We start from the raw sequence: 12,887 nt of genomic DNA on the forward strand, positions 1-12,887 counted from the left end.
TCTTTATCCATTCATCAGTTGATGGACATTTAGGCTCTTTCCATAATTTGGCTATTGTTGAGAGTGCTGCTATGAACATTGGGGTACAAGTGGCCCTATGCATCAGTGCTCCTGTATCCCTTGGATAAATTTCTAGCAGTGCTATTGCTGGGTCATAGGGTAGGTCTATTTTTAATTTTTTGAGGAACCTCCACACTGCTTTCCAGAGCGGCTGCACCAATTTGCATTCCCACCAACAGTGCAAGAGGGTTCCCGTTTCTCCACATCCTCTCCAGCATCTATAGTCTCCTGATTTGTTCATTTTGGCCACTCTGACTGGCGTGAGGTGATACCTGAGTGTGGTTTTGATTTGTATTTCCCTGATAAGGAGCGACGCTGAACATCTTTTCATGTGCCTGTTGGCCATCCGGATGTCTTCTTTAGAGAAGTGTCTATTCATGTTTTCTGCCCATTTCTTCACTGGGTTATTTGTTTTTCGGGTGTGGAGTTTGGTGAGCTCTTTATAGATTTTGGATACTAGCCCTTTGTCCGATATGTCATTTGCGAATATCTTTTCCCATTCCCTTGGTTGCCTTTGAGTTTTGTTGGTTGTTTCCTTTGCTGTGCAGAAGCTTTTTATCTTCATAAGGTCCCAGTAATTCACTTTTGCTTTTAATTCCCTTGCCTTTGGGGATGTGTCGAGGAAGAGATTGCTACGGCTGAGGTCAGAGAGGTCTTTTCCTGCTTTCTCCTCTAAGGTTTTGATGGTTTCCTGTCTCACATTTAGGTCCTTTATCCATTTTGAGTTTATTTTTGTGAATGGTGTGAGAAAGTGGTCTAGTTTCAACCTTCTGCATGTTGCTGTCCAGTTCTCCCAGCACCATTTGTTAAAGAGGCTGTCTTTTTTCCATTGGATGTTCTTTCCTGCTTTGTCAAAGATGAGTTGGCCATACGTTTGTGGGTCTAGTTCTGGGGTTTCTATTCTATTCCATTGGTCTATGTGTCTGTTTTGGTGCCAATACCATGCTGTCTTGATGATGACAGCTTTGTAGTAGAGGCTAAAGTCTGGGATTGTGATGCCTCCTGCTTTGGTCTTCTTCTTCAAAATTCCTTTGGCTATTCGGGGCCTTTTGTGGTTCCATATGAATTTTAGGATTGCTTGTTCTAGTTTTGAGAAGAATGCTGGTGCAATTTTGATTGGGATTGCATTGAATGTGTAGATAGCTTTGGGTAGTATTGACATTTTGACAATATTTATTTTTCCAATCCATGAGCAGGGAATGTCTTTCCATTTCTTTAAATCTTCTTCAATTTCCTTCATAAGCTTTCTATAGTTTTCAGCATACAGATCCTTTACATCTTTGGTTAGATTTATTCCTAGGTATTTCATGCTTCTTGGTGCAATTGTGAATGGGATCAGTTTCTTTATTTGTCTTTCTGTTGCTTCATTGTTAGTGTATAAGAATGCAACTGATTTCTGTACATTGATTTTGTATCCTGCAACTTTGCTGAATTCCTGTATCAGTTCTAGCAGACTTTTGGTGGAGTCTATCGGATTTTCCATGTATAATATCATGTCATCTGCAAAAAGCGAAAGCTTGACTTCATCTTTGCCAATTTTGATGCCTTTGATTTCCTTTTGTTGTCTGATTGCTGATGCTAGAACTTCCAGCACTATGTTAAACAGCAGCGGTGAGAGTGGGCATCCTTGTCGTGTTCCTGATCTCAGGGAAAAAGCTCTCAGTTTTTCCCCGTTGAGGATGATGTTAGCTGTGGGCTTTTCATAAATGGCTTTTATGATCTTTAAGTATGTTCCTTCTATCCCAACTTTCTCAAGGGTTTTTATTAAGAAAGGGTGCTGGATTTTGTCGAAGGCCTTTTCTGCATCGATTGACAGGATCATATGGTTCTTCTCTTTTTTTTTGTTAATGTGATGTATCACGTTGATTGATTTGCGAATGTTGAACCAGCCCTGCATCCCAGGAATGAATCCCACTTGATCATGGTGAATAATTCTTTTTATATGCCGTTGAATTCGATTTGCTAGTATCTTATTGAGAATTTTTGCATCCATATTCATCAGGGATATTGGCCTGTAGTTCTCTTTTTTTACTGGGTCTCTGTCTGGTTTAGGAATCAAAGTAATACTGGCTTCATAGAATGAGTCTGGAAGTTTTCCTTCCCTTTCTATTTCTTGGAATAGCTTGAGAAGGATAGGTATTATCTCTGCTTTAAACGTCTGGTAGAACTCCCCTGGGAAGCCATCTGGTCCTGGACTCTTATTTGTTGGGAGATTTTTGATAACCGATTCAATTTCTTCGCTGGTTATGGGTCTGTTCAAGCTTTCTATTTCCTCCTGATTGAGTTTTGGAAGCGTGTGGGTGTTCAGGAATTTGTCCATTTCTTCCAGGTTGTCCAATTTGTTGGCATATAATTTTTCATAGTATTCCCTGATAATTGTTTGTATCTCTGAGGGATTGGTTGTAATAATTCCATTTTCATTCATGATTTTATCTATTTGGGTCATCTCCCTTTTCTTTTTGAGAAGCCTGGCTAGAGGTTTGTCAATTTTGTTTATTTTTTCAAAAAACCAACTCTTGGTTTCGTTGATCTGCTCTACAGTTTTTTTAGATTCTATATTGTTTATTTCTGCTCTGATCTTTATTATTTCTCTTCTTCTGCTGGGCTTAGGCTGCCTTTGCTGTTCTGCTTCTAGTTCCTTTAGGTGTGCTGTTAGATTTTGTATTTGGGATTTTTCTTGTTTCTTGAGATAGGCCTGGATTGCAATGTATTTTCCTCTCAGGACTGCCTTTGCTGCGTCCCAAAGCGTTTGGATTGTTGTATTTTCATTTTCGTTTTTTTTCCATATATTTTTTAATTTCTTCTCTAATTGCCTGGTTGACCCACTCATTCGTTAGTAGGGTGTTCTTTAACCTCCATGCTTTTGGAGGTTTTCCAGACTTTTTTCTGTGGTTGATTTCAAGCTTCATAGCATTGTGGTCTGAAAGTAAGCATGGTATAATTTCAATTCTTGTAAACTTATGAAGGGCTGTTTTGTGACCCAGTATATGATCTATCTTGGAGAATGTTCCATGTGCACTCGAGAAGAAAGTATATTCTGTTGCTTTGGGATGCAGAGTTCTAAATAGATCTGTCAAGTCCATCTGATCCAATGTCTCATTCAGGGCCCTTGTTTCTTTATTGACCGTGTGTCTAGATGATCTATCCATTTCTGTAAGTGGGGTGTTAGAGTCCCCTGCAATTACCACATTCTTATCAATAAGGTTGCTTATGTTTATGAGTAATTGTTTTATATATTTGGGGGCTCCGGTATTCGGCGCATAGACATTTATAATTGTTAGCTCTTCCTGATGGATAGACCCTGTAACTATTATATAATGTCCTTCTTCATCTCTTGTTACAGCCTTTAATTTAAAGTCTAGTTTGTCTGATATAAGTATGGCTACTCCAGCTTTCTTTTGGCTTCCAGTCGCATGATAAATAGTTCTCCATCCCCTCACTCTCAATCTAAAGGTGTCCTCAGGTCTAAAATGAGTCTCTTGTAGACAGCAAATAGATGGGTCTTGTTTTTTTATCCATTCTGATACCCTATGTCTTTTGGTTGGCGCATTTAATCCATTTACATTCAGTGTTATTATAGAAAGATACGGGTTTAGAGTCATTGTGATGTCTGTATGTTTTATGCTTATAGTGATGTCTCTGGGACTTTGTCTCACAGGGTCCCCCTTAGGATCTCTTGTAGGGCTGGTTTAGTGGTGACAAATTCCTTCAGTTTTTGTTTGTTTGGGAAGACCTTTATCTCTCCTTCTATTCTAAATGACAGACTTGCTGGATAAAGGATTCTTGGCTGCATATCTTTTCTGTCTAGCACCCTGAAAATCTCGTGCCAATTCTTTCTGGCCTGCCAAGTTTCAAAAGAGAGATCAGTCACGAGTCTTATAGGTCTCCCTTTATATGTGAGGGCACGTTTACCCCTTGCTGCTTTCAGAATTTTCTCTTTATCCTTGTATTTTGCCAGTTTCACTATGATATGTCGTGCAGAAGATCGATTCAAGTTACGTCTGAAGGGAGTTCTCTGTGCCTCTTGGATTTCCATGCCTTTTTCCTTCCCCAGTTCAGGGAAGTTCTCAGCTATGATTTCTTCAAGTACCCCTTCAGCACCTTTCCCTCTCTCTTCCTCCTCTGGGATACCAATTATGCGTATATTATTTCTTTTTAGTGTATCACTTAATTCTCTAATTTTCCCCTCATACTCCTGGATTTTTTTATCTCTCTTTTTCTCAGCTTCCTCTTTTTCCATAACTTTATCTTCTAGTTCACCTATTCTCTCCTCTGCCTCTTCAAGCCGAGCTGTGGTGGTTTCCATTTTGTTATGCATTTCGTTTAAAGCGTTTTTCAGCTCCTCGTGACTGTTCCTTAGTCCCTTGATCTCTGTAGCAAGAGATTCTCTGCTGTCCTGTATACTGTTTTCAAGCCCAGTGATTAATTTTATGACTATTATTCTAAATTCACTTTCTGTTATGTTATTTAAGTCCTTTTTGATCAGCTCATTAGCTGTTGTTATTTCCTGGAGATTCTTCTGAGGGGAATTCTTCCGCTTGGTCATTTTGGATAGTCCCTGGCGTGGTGAGGACCTGCAGGGCACTTCCCCTGTGCTGTGGTGTATAACTGGAGTTGGTGGGCGGGGCCGCAGTCAGACCTGATGTCTGCCCCCAGCCCACCGCTGGGGCCACAGTCAGACTGGTGTGTGCCTTCTCTTCCCCTCTCCTAGGGGCGGGATTCACTGTGGGGTGGTGTGGCCCCTCTGGGCTACTTGCACTCTGCCAGGCTTGTGATGCTGGGGATCTGGCGTATTAGCTGGGGTGGGTAGGCAAGGTGCTCGGGGGCAGGAGGGGCAGGCTTAGATCGCTTCTCCTTAGGTGATCCACTTCAGGAGGGGCCCTGTGGCAGCGGGAGGGAGTCAGATCCGCTGCTGGAGGTTTGGCTCCGCAGAAGCGCAGAGTTGGGTGTTTGCGTGGAGCGAGCAAGTTCCCTGGCAGGAACCAGTTCCCTTTGGGATTTCGGCTGGGGGATGGGCGGGGGAGATGGCGCTGGCGAGCGCCTTTGTTCCCCACCAAACTGAGCTCTGTTGTCAGGGGGCTCAGCAGCTCTCCCTCCCTTTGTCTTCCAGCCTTCCTGCTTTCCGAGCAGAGCTGTTAACTTATGACCTCCCAGACGCTAAGTCGCGCTTGCTGTCGGAACACAGTCCGTCAGGCCCCTCCGCTTTTGCAAGCCAGACTCGGGGGCTCTGCTTGGCCGGCAAGCCGCCCCTCCGCCCCGGCTCCCTCCCGCCAGTCCGTGGAGAGCGCACCGCCTCGCCGCCCTTCCTACCCTCTTCCGTGGGCCTCTCGTCTGCGTTTGGCTCCAGCGACTCTGTTATGCTAATCCTCTGGCGGTTTTCTGGGTTATTTAGGCAGGTGTAGATGGAATCTAAGTGATCAACAGGACGTGCGGTGAGCCCAGCGTCTTCCTAGGCCGCCATCTAGCCACTTCACATTTTAAAAATTCTAATTGTATTTCTGTGGTGTTGAATTTGATTGTACCTGTCATTCATGATGTTATGTATTTGTTACTCTTTTCTTTTGGTTAGTCTGGCTAGGGGGTTATCAATTTTATTAATTATTTTAGAGAACCCATTCTTAGTTTCATTACTGTATTCTATTTTTGGTCTAAATATGTATTTATTTTGACAGAGGGAGAGAGCGCGCGCACACATGAGTGGGGAAGGGGCAGAGAGGGAGAGAGATAATACCAAGCAGGCTCCAGACTGTAACACAGAGCCCAATTAGGGGCTGTGTGTTAACTAACTAGAACTTAAATAAGATTTTTTTAAAAAATATATACCATGATACTGGCGCAAAAGTAGACACACAGATCAATGGAACAGAATAGAAAACCCAGAAATGGACCCACAACTGTAGATCAACTAATCTTTAACAAAGCAAGAAAGAATATCCAATGGAAAAAAGAAAGTCTCTGAAAAAAATGGTGTTTGGAAAACTAGACAGAAAATTGCAAAAGAATAAAACTGGAGCACTTACTTATACCATGAACATAAATATATTCAAAATGAATGAAAGACCTGAAGTTGAGAGAGGAAACCATGAAAATCCTAGAGAAGAAAATGGGCAGTAAACTCTTTGAACTCAGTCATAACAACTTACTAGTTGTTGCCAGAGGCAAGGGAAACATGTTGCCAGAGGCAAGGGAAACAAAAGGGAAAACTAGACATGTTGCCAAAGGCAAGGGAAACAAAAGCAAAACTAACTATTGGGACTTCCCCAAGGTGAAAAGCTTCTGTACAGGTAAGGAAACAATCAAGAAAACTAAAAGGCAACCTTTGGAAAGGTAGAAGATATTTGCAAATGATATATCTGATAAAGGGTTAGTATCCAAAATCTATAAAGAATTTACCAAGTCAACACCCAAAAAAGAAATAATCCAGTGAAGAAATGGGGAGCCTACCTGAATAGACACATGCACTCCTTTGTTTCTGGCAGCATTTTCAGCAATAGCCGAATTATGAAAACAGCCCAAATATCCATCAGATATAGATATAGATCTATATATAGATATCTATAGATATATAGACATATATACAATAGTGTCAGCCATAAAAAAAAAGGATGAGATTTTGCCATGTTCAAGACACAGATGGAGCTAGAGTGTATATGCTAAGTGAAATAAGTCATTCAGAGAAAGAAATTTACTATATGATTTAAACTCATGTGTGGAATTTAAGAACCAAAATAGATGAAAATGGCAGCAAGAAAAAAAAGGAGAGAGCAAGGTAAACCATAAAAGAGACTCAACAATACAGAACAAACTGAAGGTTTCTTGAGGAGAGGTGGACAGGGGGATGGGCTAAATTGGTGATGGGTGTTAAGGAGGGCACTTGTGATAAACACTGCATAATTATATAAACACATCATATGTAAGTGATGAATCAAAAAATTTTATTCCTGGAACTAATATTACACTATGTGGTAACTAAGTAGAACAAAATTAAATACAAACTTTATAAAAGAAAAAAAAACAAAAAAGTTAAATAAATTTTAAAACATAAAAAAGGACATCTTGCCATTTGTGGTTACAAGGATAAGTCTACAGGACATTAGGCTAAGTGAAATAAGTCTGATTGAGAAAGACAACCACTATGGGTTTAAGTAATATGTGGAATCTAAAAGCACAATTTAATAATAATAATAAAAAAAGCAGAACAAGAACTATACAAAGTACAAAACAGTGGTCTCCAGAGGCCAGAGGGGTATAATGATGGGCAAAATGGATGAAAGGGAAAGCGAGATACTGTCTTCCAGTTTGAAATGAATAAGTCACAGTAATAAAAGGCAGGGCATAAGGAATATTGTCCATGATATTTAAATACTGTTGTATGGTGACAGATGATAGCTACAGTTGTGGTGACAATAGCATAACTTCTATACTTGTCAAAGCACTATTCTGTACACCAAAAACTAATGTAATGTTGAATGTTGTAAAATAAGTTTTTTAAATACTATTTGAAAAAAGGTTAAATAAATCTATAAACTAGTTAGCCCAGTATCTATAGTACTCATTAGTACTGTACTTAGTACACAGTAAACCTCAATAAATGAAAAAGCTAGATACATATTCATTCACATACTCACATACATGTATTTGTATAAATATGTACACATATGCATACAATGTTGGCAAGTTAATTACTCATCTAACAATTCTGTCCTGCTTATAGAGTATTATTTACCATTCACAAATGAAACTAGTAAGCATTTTATAAGTCAGCCTGAATTTTACACCTTGTGATCAATCTAGGGAACCACTTTTATCCAGATATCTTCTGCTCAAAGCCTAAGGTTATGTTCTTAAAGTTTAACCAGTGAAATTAATTGTTACCTGGACAATTCAGAGCTTTGCTTAAGATGTTAGCTGAAATTTATCATTATCTCTACTATGCACACGTGTGACAGACATATTTTCACGACTCAGATTTGGAACCTGTAATCTATCAATAACTTATTATACCAAGCAACTGGAACTTCCTTGGAGGCTAACATCTATATAGAGGGAATATCCAATCCTTCTACAACTATGCAAAACAAACATCTGTGGTTACAATATGATAGCAATAATACCTTATTTTATCTTTTATATTGCAACTTTATGGCATTTATGCATACAGCATTTCAAAATTATACTGTAATTAAGGTATAATTATTCACACGGGAAATCATTTGAAAATAATGTGTCACATCTATCTTCTCTTAGAAAATGTACAGTATCCATGAGTGAATTGGAGTATAAGTAAATTGGTCTTCTTTGGAACTTGGTATCACCAAGTTTTCAGTCTAAAGATGACAGAACTAACTTTAATGAAAATCACTATTTTTCACAATAGAAAGGCCCAGTCACTCAGGTAATTCTGAGTTCATGCATATTAGCAAATATCAATTTGGATATTACTACCTAGTGGCCTCAAACAAAATATTTAACCTGTTTGTTCCTTAGTTTCCTTCTCTGTAAGAAGGACATAATAAAAATAGGTGCCTTATAGTCAACAATCGTATAATGTACACTTGAAAGTTTGTTAATAGGTTGATATCATGATAGGTGTTCCTATATGAAATAAATAAATAAATTTATATTCCAAAAAATAAATTTAACAACCACCTCCACCAAAACAAAAATATTATCTTCCTTGATAAGTTTAAGAGATTTAAATAAGTTTATATATGTAATATCATTAGAACAGTGACTTACACATAGTGTAAAATAAATAACTAAATAAAATATGCCATAAAAAATAAAAAGCAGAAAATTTGTAGAGAATAATGCAAGCTTCCCCGCCTAATCCATGTTGGTTTGCTACTAAATTTGGTAATAATTTCAATCACAGTTCTTCATGTCCTTTGGAAGGTACAGAAAACTTAGAGTAAAAATAATTTGACCAGATGCTGGTGGAATCATGAGAAACAAACAAGAACATATTTTGAAGTTTGTGCATTTTAAACTACTTCAGTGCACAGCTGCTTTATGTAGCAATGTAGGCAAGTGCATGTGAGTGCCAAGAAACTCTTCTATTTGTTGTTTACACTCTAAATGCAAAACAATTTGGAGCAGCAAATATTCCTTTATGGCTAGTAATTCTGAGTATCAAGTACTATGTATAATTTGACTAAGATTTTCAAACTGCATACTTCTTATAAATCCTTATTAGTATCAGATATAAAAAATTATATTTTAATATTTTATTTAAAAAACAATTCATCATTCTAAAACATTTGCATCTGTTGTTTTTTTTTCCACTTGAGATAAAGTAAAAATTATTCTTTGAAAAAGTATGGTTCTATAACACATTTGTTTTGTTTAGCTCCATCTTGGTTCACTTGTTCACAGTGTTTTAACTGGAACCATCAAATGTGTGTGTCATTATGATATAACAAATTGAGGGATGATGTACACAGTACTCAATTATTTTGTAAGTTAAAGAGTATACATATTTCATGTATTTCATTAGACTGAAAAAAAAGAGTGTAAACTAATTTTCCAACATTACTTCCCCATATACTGCAAGATCCTTATTTTATAGCCATGAAGGTATTGATTGTGTCAAGAGAAAAAGGAAATCTCCACTTTTGAAAGCACCTAATTCACAAGTTGTCACAGCTAATTGGAAACTGGTATGCAAGCAATCAAGTTTGTGGTTTTAAGGAACAGATTCAACAAAGCCCTGCTTATCCCCTAAAGCCTCTAATTCCACTTAGAATCATCCATTCCACTTAGATCAACACTATTAAGCTCATCGTCCTCACACACCTGGTCTCCATATTTCCTGTATTTTTCCTCTCCAATTCATTCTCTGATTTAACTTTTCAAAAATCCAACTCTCATCATTTTCTGATAATTTGTGAATACCTGGGTCACAAAAGGGCAAGAACTGAGGCTATTAATTGAACCCAGAAAGGAGGTGTCATTGGAACATTTCTCTCCTGCTTGGTCAACCATCTGAACTTTGCTTATAGTGTTCCTTTTCTGTGACATCATGTCCTTGAGCAAGACCCGTGGTTCCAGCCTCCTGTACTCATATGAAGGTAATAGCTAGTCATCATTCAACACTGAGTTCTAGGGTCTTTTTCAGCCTCTTTGGCCAAACTCATAAGTCGTAGGTAGAAGTAGTGTGTTCATATGAGTTGTACCCTTTCCATATATGCCTCAAAAAATTTTATGTTGGGGCGCCTGGGTGGCTCTGCTGGTTAAGTGTCCGACTTCAGCTCAGGTCATGATCTCACAGTTTGTGAGTTCAAGCCCTATGTTGGGCTCTGTGCTGACAGCTCATAGCCTGGCACCTGCTTCAGATTCTGTGTCTCCCTCTCTCTCTGACCCTCCTCTGCTCACACTCTGCTCTCTCTCGCTCAAAAATAAATAAAAATTTAAAAATATTTTTAAAATATGTATTTTTTTATTTTTTATTACAACTATTGACACAAACTGCACTTATGGATCAAATTCCTTAGGGACAGCAGATATTTGTTATTTATATGTGAAATACACTTGGCTACTAGTTATTTTTTATTATAAAATAGCATAAGATGTGTTTTTTAATAAATGAAGGATTGAATGTTTCATGGGCTTTCTCTGCTTGTTTTAATAAGAAGTTACATACTTCAGGTGTCAGCTCTGATATTACCTTATGCTGGAGAGCTTCCCTAAGCCCTTCTTCTTGGTGTTAATAATTTTTTCCCACAATCCCTTCTACCCCAATGTATTAATGATTTCAGAGAGGTAAAAGGCATTAAATATCTTCATATTTGGAACCTAAAGAACAAAACTTCCCTAATTAAATGCAGGCCAACAAATTGATTGTTGCAGTAATGACCAGCCATGATAACATGAGCATGATTTCCAAGATTTATCACTTACACAGCCACCATGCACCAAGGACAACTTTTGAAACAGACAAAAGCCTGATAGTTTATGTTTTATTATTAAGTAATTTTTAAGTTACAGAAAATTAATATGAATAATAGTAATAGTACACTTATTATGAATTTTAATAATAGCACAATAAACAACATAACTTTTGCTTAGATTCTCTTAACATTATACCCCATTTGGTTTAGCACCTCTCTCTCTATCTCTCTCTTTCTCACCAGTTCTACATATTATGGTCTTTGTTTCTAAATATTTTATTATATATTTCATAAGAATATGAGCATTTCCCACAGAGTCACAGTGCAGTTATCAACTTCAGAAAAATATAACATGTATACAATACCATTGTGCAAATATTTTGAATGCAGAAATGTAAAAATGAAGAGCTTTCTGGTACAGGGAAACAATTCCTGTGAAAGGGATAAATAGATGACAACAAATCATGCTATAATAATCTGAGGAATAACATTGGCATAGGATCCTACAGTTTTAATTTGTAGAGTGCAGGAAAAAACATTAGTACAAATGTTTCCTACTTTATAGTTTCCTGAAAGACAAATTCCACATTCAACATTTTTTTTAGTGCCTTTGTAACATCCTTATTCCTAAGACTATAAATTAAAGGGTTTAGAACAGGAGTGAGTATGGTGTAAAAGACAGATACAATCATGTCCTTCTCAGGGGTGTGGTAGGAATTAGGGAGCATGTAGGTATACATGGCAGCCCCATAGAAGAGGATGACAACAGTCATGTGGGAAGAACAAGTAGCAAAGGCCTTTTTCCGCCCCTCTGCTGACTTCATCCTGTGGATGGTGAAGAGGATGAAAGAATAGGAGCTTGAAATGACTGTCACAGGAATGAGGAGCATGAGAACGCAACATAAGTACATAAGTGTCTCATATATGGAAGTGTCTGAGCAGGAAAGCTTCATTACAGCAGGGACTTCACAGAAGAAATGATGGATCTCCCGGGATCTGCAGAAGGGGAAGGTCATGGTGACAGGAGTGAGCATAAATCCATCCACAGATCCCAGCAACCAGCAGGAAGACACCAAGATGAGGCATACCCTATGGTTCATGAGGATAGGATAACGGAGTGGATGGCAGATGGCCACATAGCGGTCATAGGCCATGGCAGCTAGAAGGAAAAATTCTGAACCTACCAGTGTCAAATAGAGAAACATCTGCATCCCACATTCAGGGGCTGAGATCTTATTCACACCCATAACCTGGTCCATGAGCATCTTGGGCACAGTGACAGAAATGTACATCACATCCATGAGAGACAACTGAGTGATAAAAAAGTACATGGGGTTATGAAGGTGAACATCATAGTGTATCAAAAGGATCAGCATGGTGTTTCCAGACAAGGCCATCAGGAAAACCACAAAAATGACCACACAAAGCAGAGCTGGGTGCTTGGATTGACTGAAGAGTCCCACTAGATCAAAATCTGATCGTACAGTATGGTTGGCCACCCAAGTGTTTTCCATTGGATTTCACCTGGATCACCAAGGAGAAATATGGAGTTAATGGATGATTCATGTGATATCATTACCTGAAATAAATGTTTCAGTAAGTTTGTGTGTGTATGTTTACACATGGAAAACCAGTGTGCTAATAAGGGGAAGTTTCAAGGACTTGGAAGTTTTAGGATTATAAATTACCTGTAATTGAACAAATTTACTGATATCTAAGAATTCAGATCTGCAAATCAAAAATATTGGTATTTTATAATTCCACTTTTGGGTGTACATTTTCCCAAAGAAAACAAAAATGATAATTCAAAAAGATATATGCATCTCTATGTTTATTTTAGTTTTTCTCAAATTTCCATACGAACTTTATTTTTTCAAGTTTTAATTTAAATTCCAGTTAGTTAACATACAGTGTAATATTAGTTTTAGATATGCAATA

The 12,887-nt window shown here is 38.0% G+C and overlaps 1 protein-coding gene across 1 annotated transcript; it reads right to left on the reverse strand.

The window, feature by feature from the left end:
* Positions 1-11,503: 11,503 nt before the first annotated feature.
* Positions 11,504-12,463, reverse strand: LOC122469381 (olfactory receptor 2T29-like). Its single transcript, XM_043556766.1, has one exon. It carries the CDS (start codon positions 12,461-12,463, stop codon positions 11,504-11,506), a length of 960 nt encoding a protein of 319 aa, XP_043412701.1.
* Positions 12,464-12,887: the final 424 nt, after the last annotated feature.

This window comes from Prionailurus bengalensis, chromosome A1 (genome assembly GCF_016509475.1).
Source record: "Prionailurus bengalensis isolate Pbe53 chromosome A1, Fcat_Pben_1.1_paternal_pri, whole genome shotgun sequence".
In the NCBI taxonomy this organism is placed as follows: domain Eukaryota; kingdom Metazoa; phylum Chordata; class Mammalia; order Carnivora; family Felidae; genus Prionailurus; species Prionailurus bengalensis.